The 15,000-nt window shown below is 42.1% G+C and overlaps 1 protein-coding gene across 4 annotated transcripts in view; it reads left to right on the top strand.

The window, feature by feature from the left end:
* Window positions 1-15,000, top strand: part of ARHGEF28 (Rho guanine nucleotide exchange factor 28) — a 265,058-nt gene that overhangs the window by 71,225 nt on the left and 178,833 nt on the right. For all 4 annotated transcript variants that reach the window (XM_075591696.1, XM_075591714.1, XM_075591705.1 and 1 more), the window contains exons 3-4: window positions 2,917-3,064; window positions 5,371-5,664. In XM_075591696.1, the coding sequence (XP_075447811.1) occupies window positions 2,917-3,064; window positions 5,371-5,664 (442 nt within the window). The remainder of the gene's footprint in view (window positions 1-2,916; window positions 3,065-5,370; window positions 5,665-15,000) is intronic.

Genomic DNA, 15,000 nt, shown 5'->3' with positions numbered 1-15,000 from the left:
TGAGGTCTACATTTATTCAGGCGGAAGTACCGCTGGATAACCAGTGACGCATTTCTCAGGGTTTGATAGCGAATCCTGTTCTGTGTCATCCTAGTCAGAGACTGGATTTTTATAGTTGCTCCTTTCATAATGAGGAACCTGTTTCGTACCATGCGGGCACGGTAGAATGATTGAAGAACACAGGCTGCTTTATTCCGGTGATTGAACCGACGAATTTTCATCCCTCTGTAGGCAGCCTGTAGGATGATAGTTGCGGCGCGTTTACGCCGATAATTTTCTCTTTCCCTTCTTCCTTGGACAAGAGCTTTGCAGTGCTTCTGAATTATTCTAATGCTTTTCTCCTTTTTCAAAATGTTAAGTTCCTCCACGAGAGAATTCTGTTTTGTGCATACATGTCGCAATTCTGTTCTCAGAGCGTCCATTTCTTCCTGGTGCTGGCTCTGAGTGTGCATCAGTGCTTCCTGCACTTCTAATTTTTCCTGAGTCAACTGTTTCTTTACTTTTTCTGCTTGGTCAGTCAAATCTGAATTTTCCAATTTCAGAGTCTCATTTTCTTGCTTTACAGTCTCTAACTCACTTAGGGCATTCTCATGGGTTTGCTTCAACATTCCCAGCTCTGTGTTCAGACCGTGGCCCTCCAGGCGTAAGTGTTGCACCTCTGTGCTGAGCGCATGAACCTCTTGTAGAGCCTTCCCGTATTTCTGTTTTAGGATAGCAATCAATTTGTCAGACTTAATCTGTTTTCCATCCATGGTGGCAATTACGGTGTTGGCCTTTTCCAGATTAGTCGTCACCTCTTCCAGCTCACTCCGTAAGAGAGACTCTGTTTTCTTCAAAGCCTCGTGCTCTTGTAAAGCTGGGAGTATACACCTCTGTAACTCGGCGTTCGCTTCTCGCTCCTTGTTCCAACATTCTCGCACCTTATTGTTAGATTCTTTCTCCTTCTTCCAACATTCTCGCTCCTTCATCAATCCCTGCCGCAGGACTTCATAATCATGGCGGGCAGCTTGGAGTGCAGAAACCAAAGCCTCTTTATCCTGGTTCAAGGATTCAGCTTCCCTTTGCTCCTCCTTTTCCTTTGCCACTGTTCCCGTGACAATTCTGCTGGTCACTCCGGTATGCAGCACATCTTGGCGCCTTTCTGACGCATGTCCTGATAGCGCAGGTTCAAGTGGCTCGGTCACTTCCCCTGTGACTTGAGGAACAGTTTTCTTTTTCTTCTTTCTTTTTGCTTTATTAGCTCCAGAGATATCAGTGGTACTGGGCACAAGCTCACTGGTATCAGCTTCCACATCTTGCTTGCACTCATAGGGCGTTGCTTGTTTTTGCAGCTGTTTGTCTTTGAAAATTTTGGGGCACACATCTTCCATGTGACCTACTTTATGACAGGCCCAGCATACTAAATTCATCTGTGGGTACGGCTCTCCTCCAGGGGCCACATACGAGTCGCCATCATCATCATCATCGTATGGCCTGAAGGGACACTGCTTTTCATGATTATGTACATTACAAAACAAACATTTCACGTCGGCCATTTTAGAAACCCGGCAGGGACAATCTGCTAGCTGCAATTTCACTCACTTCAGCAACTTGCATACAGCACTTGCTAGCTGCAAATTCACTCACTTCAGCAAAAGGCATTAGCTTTACAAACAGCACTGGCAAGATGCAATGTTTTTTTTTTTTTTTTTTTTTTTTCTTCAGCAAAACATTTTGGTTTTCTGTTTGGGTTCAAGTGCTATTGCATCCACACTTCGCACATTCTCTGTGTATGCTAGAAGCACAACTGATATACACAGTGGGACAGACTTCACTCATAGCATCTGTACTTTAGTTCAGCTGGGCGGCCATTTTAAACCCCCGCATTTATTTGCAAACCCACAGACTTTTTAGTGTCGACCCGCATTCTCCACCATATGTGACAAACGCCCCTCTTTTGTAGTGCTGATGTCTGTCTGGGTTCTTCCCGACACAGTCTTCTAGGGTTATTTAATACAAAAACAGGATCATGCAAAGTATTAAGCTGCTTAACTCAGGCTTCTGCCTGCTTTATTTTCATCCAAGTAAGGTACTGCAGCTTTAACATGTGTAGGTTAGAGGTACTCAGATACTTTCATTCAGCAGTTCACTCATTTCATTGTTACAGTATTTCCCACACTGTTATTTCAAGTAAAAAGAAACCAAATTATATAAACAAAATCCTATCCCTTTCAGGGATCTAACTACACATAGAATCAGTCTCTCTAACAGCTGCTGGCCAACTAACCTGGTTCCCCAGCTTAAAACAATGCTCTCTCATTTAGGGTCACTTAGATACAGCACAGTCTTTTAGCAACAGCAGTAAACATTTGTTTGGTCTTATCTGTTCGTGGTGGGAACTCGGTCCCGTGTCCAGGCAAATCCTCTGGTACTGTGATACTTGGAGGGGCCGTCAACCCCGAAACTGGAAACAGGGGAGCAGCGATACCCCCAGCCTCCAGGCTCTAAGGAGAGAGAGTGAAATGCAAAACCTCTCTGCTCTAAATACCTGTGCATGTGATTAGAAGAGCAGGTGAGGGAGAACTAGAGCCATTGTAATCTGTGGTCTGGATTTTCCATCCAGCTGCCTGAGTTAATGTGAAGCTGTGGAACGGATCATTTTTAGCTATTCCTGCACTTTCTGCTCTAAAATGGGGCAGAAAGCTGCCTAACATCTTTGGACTATGTCACAATATATATATATATATATATAAAATCATTAATACTGCTCAGTAATAGAAAAGTGCAGGGGGATTTCACAATTACGTATGTGTTCAGAGCTAAAAAATAAGATAATGAAATATAAAAAGAAAAAATGTGTGCACAAGTGGAACTGGGGCACTAACATGTCTGGCTGGAAGGTGACTCTGTGTTGACTCAATTCTGTTTATTTTCCAGGGTCAGATGACTGTATTTGCAAAGTTTGGCGAAGATCTTCACCTCCCCGAAGATGCAGAATTTTACTTTGTTTACAATGGATCCAGTCAGAGGCATGTCATGTTTGCCGAGCGTTACAGTGCTAATACTCTGCGCTCCATCCTACCAGGTCAGGGATTCTATTATAAGTCATTTCATGTGTGTCGCCTCTCAATTTGTTATGATTAAAGAGTGCTGTTTTCTAGGGAGACAGCTCATTTATCCACTTACAGTACACTTGCCATGCAGTATACTAGGAAAACTCTATATTTTATACCGCGTTGTGGGATTAAACCTAATAGTGCAAAGATTCATAACAGAATGAAACATGGGCAAAATAAATTGGAAACACCATCAATTTCTGGATTTTGTCATCAAATTATTATTTTTTTAGCATGTTCTTGTATAGCGCTTGTATAGAGCTAGTTTTACGTAACGCTTTACAGAGACATTTTGCAGGCACAGGTCCCTGCCTCGTGGAGCCTTGCAATCTATTTTTTGGTGCCTGAGGCACAGGTAGTTAAAGTGACTTGCCCAAGGTCAAAAGGAGCTGACACGGGGAATTGAACCTGGCTCCCCTGCTACAAACTCTGTGCCAGTCAGTGTCTTTACTCACTGAGCCGCTCCCTCTCCCCTGTCCTAGTATTCTCAAACGTCCGTTAAACAGTAATGTCTGGCCAATTTAATTCTCACACTATTGTGTAGTATTATCCGAGTCTGTAAATAAGCCTACGGTAGTTTCCACTGAATATCGATGCACCAGCGCAAAGTTGTCCAGAGAGGCGGCTATTGTGTGTCACAATGATCAAGCACTGTCTTAAAGTCAAACAAAAATGTAAATACTGAATACTACTTCAACTCTCACATTATTGCGATTTGAAAAGAAATGCGTTTAATGTAGTATCACACACTGCAAAACACTGCCATGTAACAATCTCATTCGCAACAAACTGTCTGACGGGTGAAAAACAAAAAACACAAAACTCATTATTCTACAGAAGGCCATTGAACAGTTCTCCAGTACTGACATTGTGGGTACCATGGAAACCCGATAAAAAAACCTATTGTGCAGTGAATAATTATCACTGCCACCTGGATGTTAAAGAATATATACAGGTTGTTGTTGTAGTGTTTGTTACTGTTGCTACCAATTATATATATATATATATATATATATATATATATATTTTTTCCATTTTAAATATTTAACTTTTCTGAAACAGCAAAATGTATGTTTACTGCTAGGTGCAAAATAATACATTTAATGTTTTGTATCAAGAATCCGGTCGATGAGATGTACATTTTGTTTCATCAAAAAAAAAAAAATGCATTCCAATATGGGGGCTGCACCGATTTGGTTGAAATTTCTGGTAGATCGAAGTTAGGATGGCAGAAAGGTGACCTAAAATGTCATCACTCAAGGCGTTTGGCCTGTGGAGTAAGAACACACAAACAAAAAAACAGACACAATAAACCCCACCCCCCAAACTGGCCACAAAGTGGCTCATCCAGAAATGGTTTTAGCCTACTCTTTTTTTATTTATTTTGCGTGTAGCTAACAATACTATTGGATATATTTCTTGAGTGTTGTATGTGTAAATGATTCTCCCATTCTTTTAGATCATGGGTATGTCATATGATATATATATATATATATATATATATATATATATATATATATATATATATATATATATATATATATATATAGTGACACAGCAAGCCAATATTTCAATATTTGCAATCTCTCCTGAGCAATAATTGCTCAATAGAAGCTTTAGATATGCAGCAACCAAGCTAACATTGAGTGCAATAGATGTTTTTGAGTCAGCTTTGTGGTTCCTTAAAGTAGCACTTCTGGTGACACTTTTTTTTGTTGTTGAAGGATTGAAGCAGGGGGTTTCCGGTCCTGAACCATGTTGATTTCAGCTCTCGGGAACCCCTGCTCTTCAAGATACTGTTTAAATGTCCCGCATTACATGGGCTATTAGGAAGCCACAAAGGATGAAATCCTAGCTTCCTATTGGCCCGCAAGACGCGGGACATTTAAGCCACCGTTATGTTAGCCCAAACTGGCCCAACCAGAGCTGCTATAGGCACCCGCTACAGAGGTAAGCATCTCAGAGAGCAGGGGATCCCCTTCTTCAAACCTATTTTTTTTTAATGTGTCCCCAAGAGTGCTGCTTTAACCAAAGTTTGGTTTTGTAAGCTGCTTAGTGCAGCTGGTTTACACTTTAGAGAAATTATTGTTAAAAAGATAAAGCTAAAACGTGAAGTAACTAGTGTTAGCATGTGAAAATCCCGAATTGTGCCTCGTGTGTGAGTCGGGGGTCGGCTCGGCCACACATGGGACACGTGTTAATTTAGTCTTGAGTGCTTTTAGCCCTGCAACATTGTATTTTATTAACAAGCTCACTTCTTTGTTTGTTGTTTCAGGTCACGACTGTCCAGAGTCTTTAACTGTGACAGTATGTATGTACACTCAGGGGTACTCCCCAGTGATTGTGGGTTGCAGTTCCTTAGCCTATGTTAAGGATATCGCGTGCAATATTGCCCACTTTATGAAAAGCAACTGCGACAGCCTAACTCCCACTAGTCACCAGACAATACCCAATCAGTTCGAAGTGACAGTCAAGGAATTACAATTTCTAGACCGGAATATGATGCTGTGCATGGCTCATGAAGAATTAATCCCTACTTGGAATATTCTGGGATCATCCTTCGATACAGGTAAGCTTCCACCCTTTTGTATTGATCGTGCAATGGAGGCTTATTAAAAAAAAAATCATTAAGGTTTTTCATTTAAACTGAAATCTAACTAACTATTTAAATGTTAATCTCACGCAACCACAACCATCATTTCCTATCATGTAATTTGACAGTAAGAAATGTGTCCCACCCTGAGTTTAAATAGATTAAACCTTTAGAAGATCCTAGGTGCAAACCATGAGTAACAAGCATTTGAATAAAATGTTGTATTGACAGCTCTTGATATTAGTTTTATATATTTTTCATCCAAATCAAAAGTGCTGTATAGTCAGGTTAGGGCTTTAGAACAAGCTGGTCAATGCAGTAGACGTCTTCCATGTTGGCTAATGTTGAGTGTATTGTAATCTACATACTTAATGTAAGCCTTTCTCATGGCATTCTGGGATAGATTTATGAAAGTGTCATACGTGGGATCACAGCTTCAAAATTAGCTCAATGTGATCCTCTTCCAAGCAAATGACTAATCCTATTTGTATTTATTTCAAAGCGATTTTTATTTTATTGTAATGTTTATTTTAAAAAAGGCCCAAAGCCTGTAGTAGTGTGTTCCCATGGCAACCTTTGCTTTTTTTTCTCACTTGTTCCTCCCAGTCAGCACGGAGGTGTTTTCCATATATATTTTAAAGAGATTTATCAAAGCAGCTGTCTTATCCTGAGCTTTTCAGATAAAGCTCTTTAAAGTCCGCGGATGTCCCCGAGTTGAAAGGAAGAAGCAGCCATGCTCATTTTGGTTTTGGGATCATTGTTTAGGAATAAAGCACCAGGGCCCAGCGATTACACAGGCCCCACGCTCTTCCCCATAACAATTACACTGATTGCCCGGAGAGAGCACAGGGTGCCGAACTTTTCAAACCCCCAATCCCCCAAATATCCTGCTCACACACTAGGCTCAACATTATAATGAATGAAATAACTCACGGGTCCGGAATGTCCTCCTCCGTCCACGGTATAGCAAAAAAACAGTCCTGGTGGGCGCGTGTTCCAGCCGATGGGCAAGTGTACAAAAATAGGCAGGAAGGCATGCACTGCAAACCGGTCTACAAAGAGTCTTTGATGAAGTACCATGGCTGTATGAAACTGGTCAGGATTTTTGAAGTGATGTGTTTTTTGTATTACATTAAATAAATCTCTTTTAAACTGATTTTTTTTTTCCAGCTTTATATACCGGTTTGCAGTGCACGCCTTTCTAAAAAATGTTACTGAAAGAGTGTATGTGAGGAGCAATAGAAGTTCATCACCTCAATTTATACTTGGACTACTTATAACTTATTGTACATAGAACTACCCTTCTGTATACATTTTATTGCCTCATACTGTATATATTAAAGGGGCTTACTAGTACTCTAGTGCTACAGGGTTGCAGATAGATACTTCTATACTATCCAGTTCCTCATGTTAGACATACAATATGAAGGATTTGTCTATGACTATTAATCGCCAGGCTTGTACATAATATATCCACTCAGTTAGCATAGGCTATTGAGTCACTATCTTCCAATTGATGGAGGGTTAGAGGATTACCTTTTTCATTTATATCACCCTTTCACTTTTTATATTTTATTTTATTGTTACTAGGTACATGTTCTCTCTTAAACCAGGGGTGCGCAATCTTTTCCCCCTGTCCCCCTCCTCGCACTTCTCCTCCTTACCTTGGCTCTGGCGTTCTGATGTCACGTTGCCACGGCAACATGGCGCCACGGGAAATGACGCTGTGTTAACATGGCGATGGGTCACCAGAAGCCATCTGAGCCAAGGTAAGTGAAGTTACAGAAGCCTCCGGCAAGCGTGCGGGGCCTCTGTTACCGCCGCGCCAACCGCAGAGAAGCTTGTGCCCCCCAGTTTGCGCACCCCTCTCTTAAATCATGATTTTATAATAGGCTTCGAGTGCCTACAACTGGGATTTCTTTTTTTTTTTTTATTATTGCGTATATCATATTCAACACTACACTCGCACATTTTTTTATTTATTTAAGAAGTATAATATGTAACATTAATGCAAAGGATGACATTGTGGCTTCCTATTGGGCCTCATGTCACGTGAGATTTAAACCACTATATTGTGCTGCCTTCAGCTGTAAGTATCTCAGGTACCAGGGGTCCCCAGAGCTGATATCACGATTCAGCTCAAGGGACCCCCTGCCTCCCATCCTGGTAAAAAAAAAAAAAAAAAGCGGGTAAAAATAAAAAGATGGAGGACTTCTGCTTTAAATATGTAAATTAGGTCATGATACTTTAAACTTTGAATTTGGCTTAATTGGTAACACTAGGCTATTCTGTTCTTTCATTGGAGAACAGAATAGCAAAGCCCCAGTGATCAATCCGGCGGTATGCTTATGTGTAATTTCTGCTTGGAGGACTGCAGATTTTTTGTTTATTTGTGTTCCTTTTCTCACGAATGTAGTTCTAGATTTTACAGGCAAGATTCATAACTTGTCATCATGAACAAAAATAGAAGAAGTGCTCCTCAAGCTAGTTCAGATTTTCACACGTCCTTTGTGTATCCTTTGGAAAGTTACTTCCTCCTTCTGTCCTCCAGTTGGCTTATGACAATACTGACCTTTACCCCCCTGCTCTGTTGGATATATAGGATGCCTGTTGAGCTCCACATTTTTGATGCAAACTTTCCACATTGCGTATTGTATCTAATGTGCTGTATGCCTCCAAGTAAAACATCTGTACAACTGCAGGGCATACGTACAAGGGATGGTAGGTTGCACTGAGGCCATGGGAACATATCTATTGTCCAGATAGGGAGGAAGTACTCTGCAGATATTACCAATTCCTTCTCCATGCCACCATCTTTCTTTTTTGTTTGCCTCTCATTACTCTTCTCTCTAGTTCTCTTCTTTTCTTCTTTGCCCATTTCTGTTTTCATCTGGGTCCTGTTAGCTTCTACATCCCATCCTCTCTGTAATTCACTGCCCATTAACGATTACCCTCTTGTTTTTTTTTTGTTTTGTTTTTAACACTGTGCCTCATCTATTTTAACTTTTATTTTGTGAAACCCATATTTGTGATCAATGTGCTTTCTACATTGTCCTCCTATATATTCTGTGCTACTGCAGTCCTTCCTCGGACTTAAGTGACTAAATGGTAGTGGCATACTGAAGAGGTTAAATATACAGTAGGTGGCAAAACTAGATAACATGATACATTTATGGAGAAATCAGGATTATGTTGACAAATCAGCTATAACAGCATTGACATCACCTTGAGGTCTGGTCAAAGGTCACACACTGTACTGTTTGTTTCTGAGTTTTATATTTGTCCAAACAAGGACACTCTTTAAAAAAAACACATAGAGAAACATGCTTGACATATTGTAACTCGTAAGAACGGCCCCTATTTGATAGACCAGTAAACAAAGCAGCCCCAACGCACATCCAATATGGCTCATTATTGGAGTCATTTCTAGATGTTGTTTTCTTCTCATAAGTATGGGTCATTTAGTTCAATCTTCAATCTCCTGGGGAAAGAAATCTCTCAATGGCTGCTACAATTACCTGTGTGTACGTGGACCTGCTGATTACATAGGAGTTGAGTGGGTGAGCTTTAAGATAAGAGGAGGGGCCACATACCTTCCAACCATTTACAATTAGACATACTTAACAACTACAATCTTAGCAGGCTAAAAACCTTGTGCCATAGAGATGAATACTTGGCGAAGTAACAAGACAATCCTTCCCTAATTAAGCCTCATTAAAGATATAAGATGTGTTTTTCGGAGTTCTATTGATTAGAAGCTATCTTTACTGATTATGACTAATTGTCCATTTTATTAGTGATAATCTCATAATTCTGTTTTCATGTTTCTGTAATTAAATTACCCTCATCCAGGTTGCCGCATTTCTGTGTTTCCATTTAATAGCTTGCAATATCGATGCAGTAATGAAAATTAACTATCCAGACCTAGTTTTGTTGTCTGTAAAAGGATTAGGCTACACTACATTGGTTGTGTGTCTTACTGAAGCATCAGTTTGTGTTTGTAAACCGCCCCTCGAAAAATAACATGGTACAACATACTTCAATATTTAATATTACGACACATTTCAAACCCTCTGGAACTTATATTATTTGGTGGACTGTAACTTGGTGGGGGAGGGAGGGAGTTTCACGTCACAACGTTAGCTAAAGCATTTTACCCTCTGCTTCACACCACTAATAATAATATTTGCTTCTGATGTAGTGCTGTTGTGCATATCATTTTTGTGGCTAGCATCCATCACTACCCAAAAGTTATTTTGTGGTGCCTAAAACACAGGAAGGTAAAGTGACTCGTTTGAGTAAATGAGGGAAGTGTATACATGGACACCATTAAACATTTTGCTGTAAATTGAATGCTTAAAGGTGCATTTCAAACATACAGTTGTGTGAAAAAGAAAGTACACCCTCTTTGAATTCTATGGTTTTACATATCAGGACATAATAACAATCATCTGTTCCTTAGCAGGTCTAAAAATTAGGCAAATACAACCTCAGATGAACAACAACACATGACCTATTACACCGTGTCATGATTTATTTAACAAAAATACTGTACGTCTCTCAGCATTAATGTATGCGGGTAATTATCATCCCTTTTGCCGTACATGCATCAGCTTGTGTTGTGTACGAGTGATTACAGGAGGAGCCACCAGACACATAAATTATAAAGAAGCAGTCACTAGACACACATATTATAATGAGATGTATAAAATTATGTGTCTGGGTGTGTCATTTTATTTCCTTTTTATGTGTCAAAAGGATTTGTCATGTCTGACTCGGCATAAATTAAGAATCTGTCTCGAATATAAGATCCTTGTTTGATTCGTTTCTTTCAATTAGAGCAGACATAGACAGCAATATATGTTTTTGCTGCTGTAAGACTAGTTGCTCTTTTCAGTATCTTTATAAATAGATCTCAAGAAGGCTAAATTGGATTGCTCTACACAAGCAACAGTGCTTTGACCATGAGGTCACTCCTCCCCAATGCTATGTAACATTACTTACTCATGCCTCATTTGGACCCCTCTCCCATTCTCAATAAACATACTATACAACTTTTTGGGAGAAATTAACTGCCACAGAGTTATTTATTACAACAGATAGATAAATATCAAATAAACAATACAGACGGGCGCCGCAATAGTCCAAAGGGAACAGTAAAGTCCAATGGTGTGAAAGTCTCTAGTGATGGATATCTGTTGATATGATGGGATATTCCAGCCTTCTTCAAGACGTTACTCCATACATATATGGCAGAAAAAGAGACAAAGAAAACACATCATAGTGCAACAATGCAAATAGTATTATGCAGGACAAACGAGACAAGACAAACACTACATAAAACAAATAAGGCTGACTATTAAAAAGTTTGTTTATTACACAAATATAAATGAAGCAGATGTGGGATCCAGTGTTTTAAAACCAGAATCCTACTTACAGAACTGCCACAGATCATAAGCAGAGGATAGGGTATATGATGTCCGGTTGCAGCTCTGTCCGAGCACGTGACTTCCCAGGGTCCCTCTCACTCCGCGACCGGAAGTGCGTCACTCCAAGCGACTCTGGAGCTCTCTAATGGCTGCCAATCAACCTCCCGCCGGAAACACCTCACTAGGGGCGGGTGGAAGCGCCGAAAATCTCCTCTCCAAGCAGCTACTGTGGCAAACGTCCAGCAAGTTCTCTGCCGCAATGCACAATAAAACTTCTGACAAACGGCCCAGGAGGAGTTTGCTATTCAGGCGAGTGAGCTCAGTAGTATAAGAGTGACTGTCCCAGTCTTCCAGAATCCACAGGAGATAAGTAAAGGTCCCAAGGAGGTCCCGGCAGGAACAGTATGCGATGACTCAACTACGGACCCAGCCAGATTGTTCCGCCCACATCTACCGGACCTCGAAGGTTACCCCTGGCTCGTGCTCATCTAGCCATTCAGTACCTTAGTCTGACTGCACAGAGCCCCCAACGGAAGATCACCACTGAACCTAGTCTGGAATGGTATCGTCTCCCACAATTTCCATCCGAAAGTTCACCATCATTCTGGCCACCCTAACCTGGAATGGTACTGCATTCCCCGACCAAAACACTTCCGTGGTCTGAGACCTCCCTCCCAGAGCCAATACTGACTGAGTCCCCTCCCAGGGTAACATTACTCCTGCCAACACATTCCCCAAGCTGCGACAAAACAGAGCAGATTCCCAATCTTTCAGTCTAATGCCGACATCCCTCATGCCTAAAAACAGGCTGGGTAGGACTGCGCTCCAGTAGATCCTAGAATAAAGAGCAAGCTAGGATCTCCCTCTTACCTCAAGTACCCCTTCCTTAACCCCTCCTCCTGACCTGACATCGCGCCTCCTTAGGGGAGGGGCCCCTCAGCCTTAAGTCATGCCGCACCTTTCTTACAAATCCAGGGCTTTCTCTCTTGATGCAGGGGTCGTCCCCCAGCTTAACCTTTTTTGTTTCTTCATAAAATTCTTGTTGTTTGGCATCTGTAATTGATCCATCCCTAGGATCCCGATTCGTGGGGATCAGTATCTCAGGATTGAAAAGAGACTCACTGAATCTACAGTAGATTTAGCAAAGTGGGGCAAGCAATTTCCCAGGAACTATTCGAATAAGAAAGATCCCTCCTCATAATTATGGCAGAAGTGCCAGAAACCTGATTAGGACAGGTTGGAATACTAATTGTGAGAGAGTGAAGTGTTAGGTATTCACTAAGCCAGGGGTGCTCAACTCCTGTCCTCAAGCCCCTCAAACAGGTCAGGTTTTCAAGATATCCCTGCTGCAGGTGGGTCAATCAGTTCTTGCTTCAGCACAAGTGGCTCAATCAGAGGGTCAGTGTTCGACTGAGTTTCTGATTGAGCCACCTGTGCTGAAACTGGGATATCCTGAAAACCAGACCTGTTGGGGGCAGGGTTGCCAGGTGGTTTTCTTAAAAAATGCTGGACACAATGGTGACAGGTGTTACGCGCTCGAGACACACACACACACACACACACACACACCCTGTCACGTCTCTGCCCTCCATGCTGTTTCCACCTCAACTTGGCCCACCCCCAGGGCTCATGACACCTACTGATTGGCTGCCAAGCCCCCAGCAACAACCCTCTCTCTCCCTGCTCAGGGAAATCCCGCACCCCTCTATCCCCCAAGCTGGTCAGGTCACTATGTCCAGGGAGGTAATACCAGACACATACATGTCCAGTATTACCTCTCATTTTTTACTGGACGGAGTGTTCAAATACAGAACAGTTCGGTTCAATACTGGACACCGGGCGACCCTAGCACTTGAGGGGGATTGAAGACTGGTATTGAGCAACCCTGCATTAAGCCACGATGTGGGTATCGCACACTTAGCTCAGCACCCTGATTCTCGTTCTTTGTCCCACAGGAACAAATTGACTTAATTACAAATATTTAAATTTAAACCTAATTTAAAGATTCAAACTACATAACTGGGTCTTTTAAAAATACCTGACAATTGTAATCATTTTTAAGTCAATGTTTACTGTAAAATTAAAAAGTAGCAGATAAGATCAGACTTACAGGTGGATTAGATCTTCCTAATGAATCTAATTACATAAGTATACTGTTTTAGTTTTTTTTTGTTAGAACTCGCTCGTGTATGACCAAACAATTATATTTTTCCATACCTTCAAATCTTATAGACAAATGATTTTTGATAGAAAAGATGTTAAATCCCCTCGTTTCAACCTACTTAGCATGTGGCTATCCCTTTCCCACTCACTTACTGGAGCAGTTTAATCACCCTTTTTTGTTTCCAGAGCGGCCTGCAATGCATTGAGCTGCCTTTTTGTGCATAATCCCCTGGCACCAAAGGTGTTAAAAAAATGAACTAGGCAGAGCCTCTAATTGGTGTATTGATTAATGAACAGCTGCTTAGAAACTGTGAAGATGTGTTTTTATTGAAAGTATTTCTCTTGTTTAGACAAAGGGGCCATTTATCTCTTAACAGATGCAAAGTGTCCCGTTAACAGCTGTTTACTGAGAGCTGCCTTTGTAGGTAAAGGTGCAGTAAAAGAAACATACTTAATCAGCTTGGGACTGTCTGGCTCACCTGCTGCAGTATATCCATTTTTCCTCCTTATCCTCCTAAGAAAGTTTTTTTTAAATTCCTTTGCTGTATTCTTTACCGGTTTTTGTTAATAGGTGTCAAAGAGGCACACCCTATGTAATGGGCCAAAGGGGGGGAAATCAGATTTCTTAGAAATATTCAATCACCCTTAGAGAAAATATTTCATTTGTATGCTGTGAAAAAGAAATAAGTCTCCCCTTTCTTTGTGTAACACATATTCTCCTCCCTTCCCCCCCAATCCCCCCAGAGATTTTGCTGTTACATGGAGTGTGGTAGTGCATACCTAGGGTGACCAGGTGTCCCGGTTTAGCCGGGACAGTCTCGTTTTTTTAACCTCTGTCACGGTTTTTTAGTCTCTGTCCCGGCTGCCCTGCTTGCTGTAAAATGTTCCGTTTTTTTGTGGCTGCTCCGCTTTTGACCATAAGAGAGGGGGGGGGGGGGGGGGGCAGCAGAGAGCAGACAATGCATGGAGGAGAGCAGGGGACGGGTCTGAGCTGCGGAGCCCAAGCAGTGAGACCCGGAAGTGTCAGTGAGAACTTCCAGTGTCTGCTGCCAGGGCTCAAGATGGCTTCCCCCACCCATGCAGGTATGGTCCAGAATGGGGGACACAGACACAAACAATAGGGGGGGAAGAGACACAGTGAGAACACAGGCACAGCATGGGGAGAGGCAGAGAGAGAGAGAGAGAGGCACACAGGCAAAGCATGGGTAGAGACAGAGAGAGAGACACACACAGGCAAAGCATGGGGAGAGACACAGGCACAGCATGGGGAGAGACACAGAGAGGCACAGGCACAGAATGGGGAGAGACAGCGTGGGGAGAGGGGCACAGCATGGGGAGAGGGGCACAGAGTGGGCGGGAGAGAGAGACAGAATGGGGGGAGAGAGACAGAATGGGGGGAGAGAGACAGAATGGGGGGAGAGAGACAGAATGGGGGAGAGAGAGACACAGAATGGGGTGTGGGAGAGACAGACAGACAATGGAGGGGAGAGAGAGACGAGAATAGGGGGTAGGGGGAGAGAGACAGAATGAGCGGGAGAGAGAGAGAGAATGAGAGGGAGAGAGAGAGAGAATGAGAGGGAGAGAGAGAGAGAATGAGAGGGAGAATGAGAGAGAGAGAATGAGAGAGAGAGAGAATGAGAGAGAGAGAGAGAGAGAGAGAGAGAATGACAGAGAGAGAGAGAATGAGAGAGAGAGAGAATGAGAGAGAGAGAGAGAATGA

Source organism: Ascaphus truei, chromosome 1, assembly GCF_040206685.1.
Source record: "Ascaphus truei isolate aAscTru1 chromosome 1, aAscTru1.hap1, whole genome shotgun sequence".
NCBI classification, from domain to species: domain Eukaryota; kingdom Metazoa; phylum Chordata; class Amphibia; order Anura; family Ascaphidae; genus Ascaphus; species Ascaphus truei.
The sequence above is the reverse complement of the archived record's forward strand: the minus strand, read 5'-3'. Positions and strand labels throughout refer to the sequence as shown.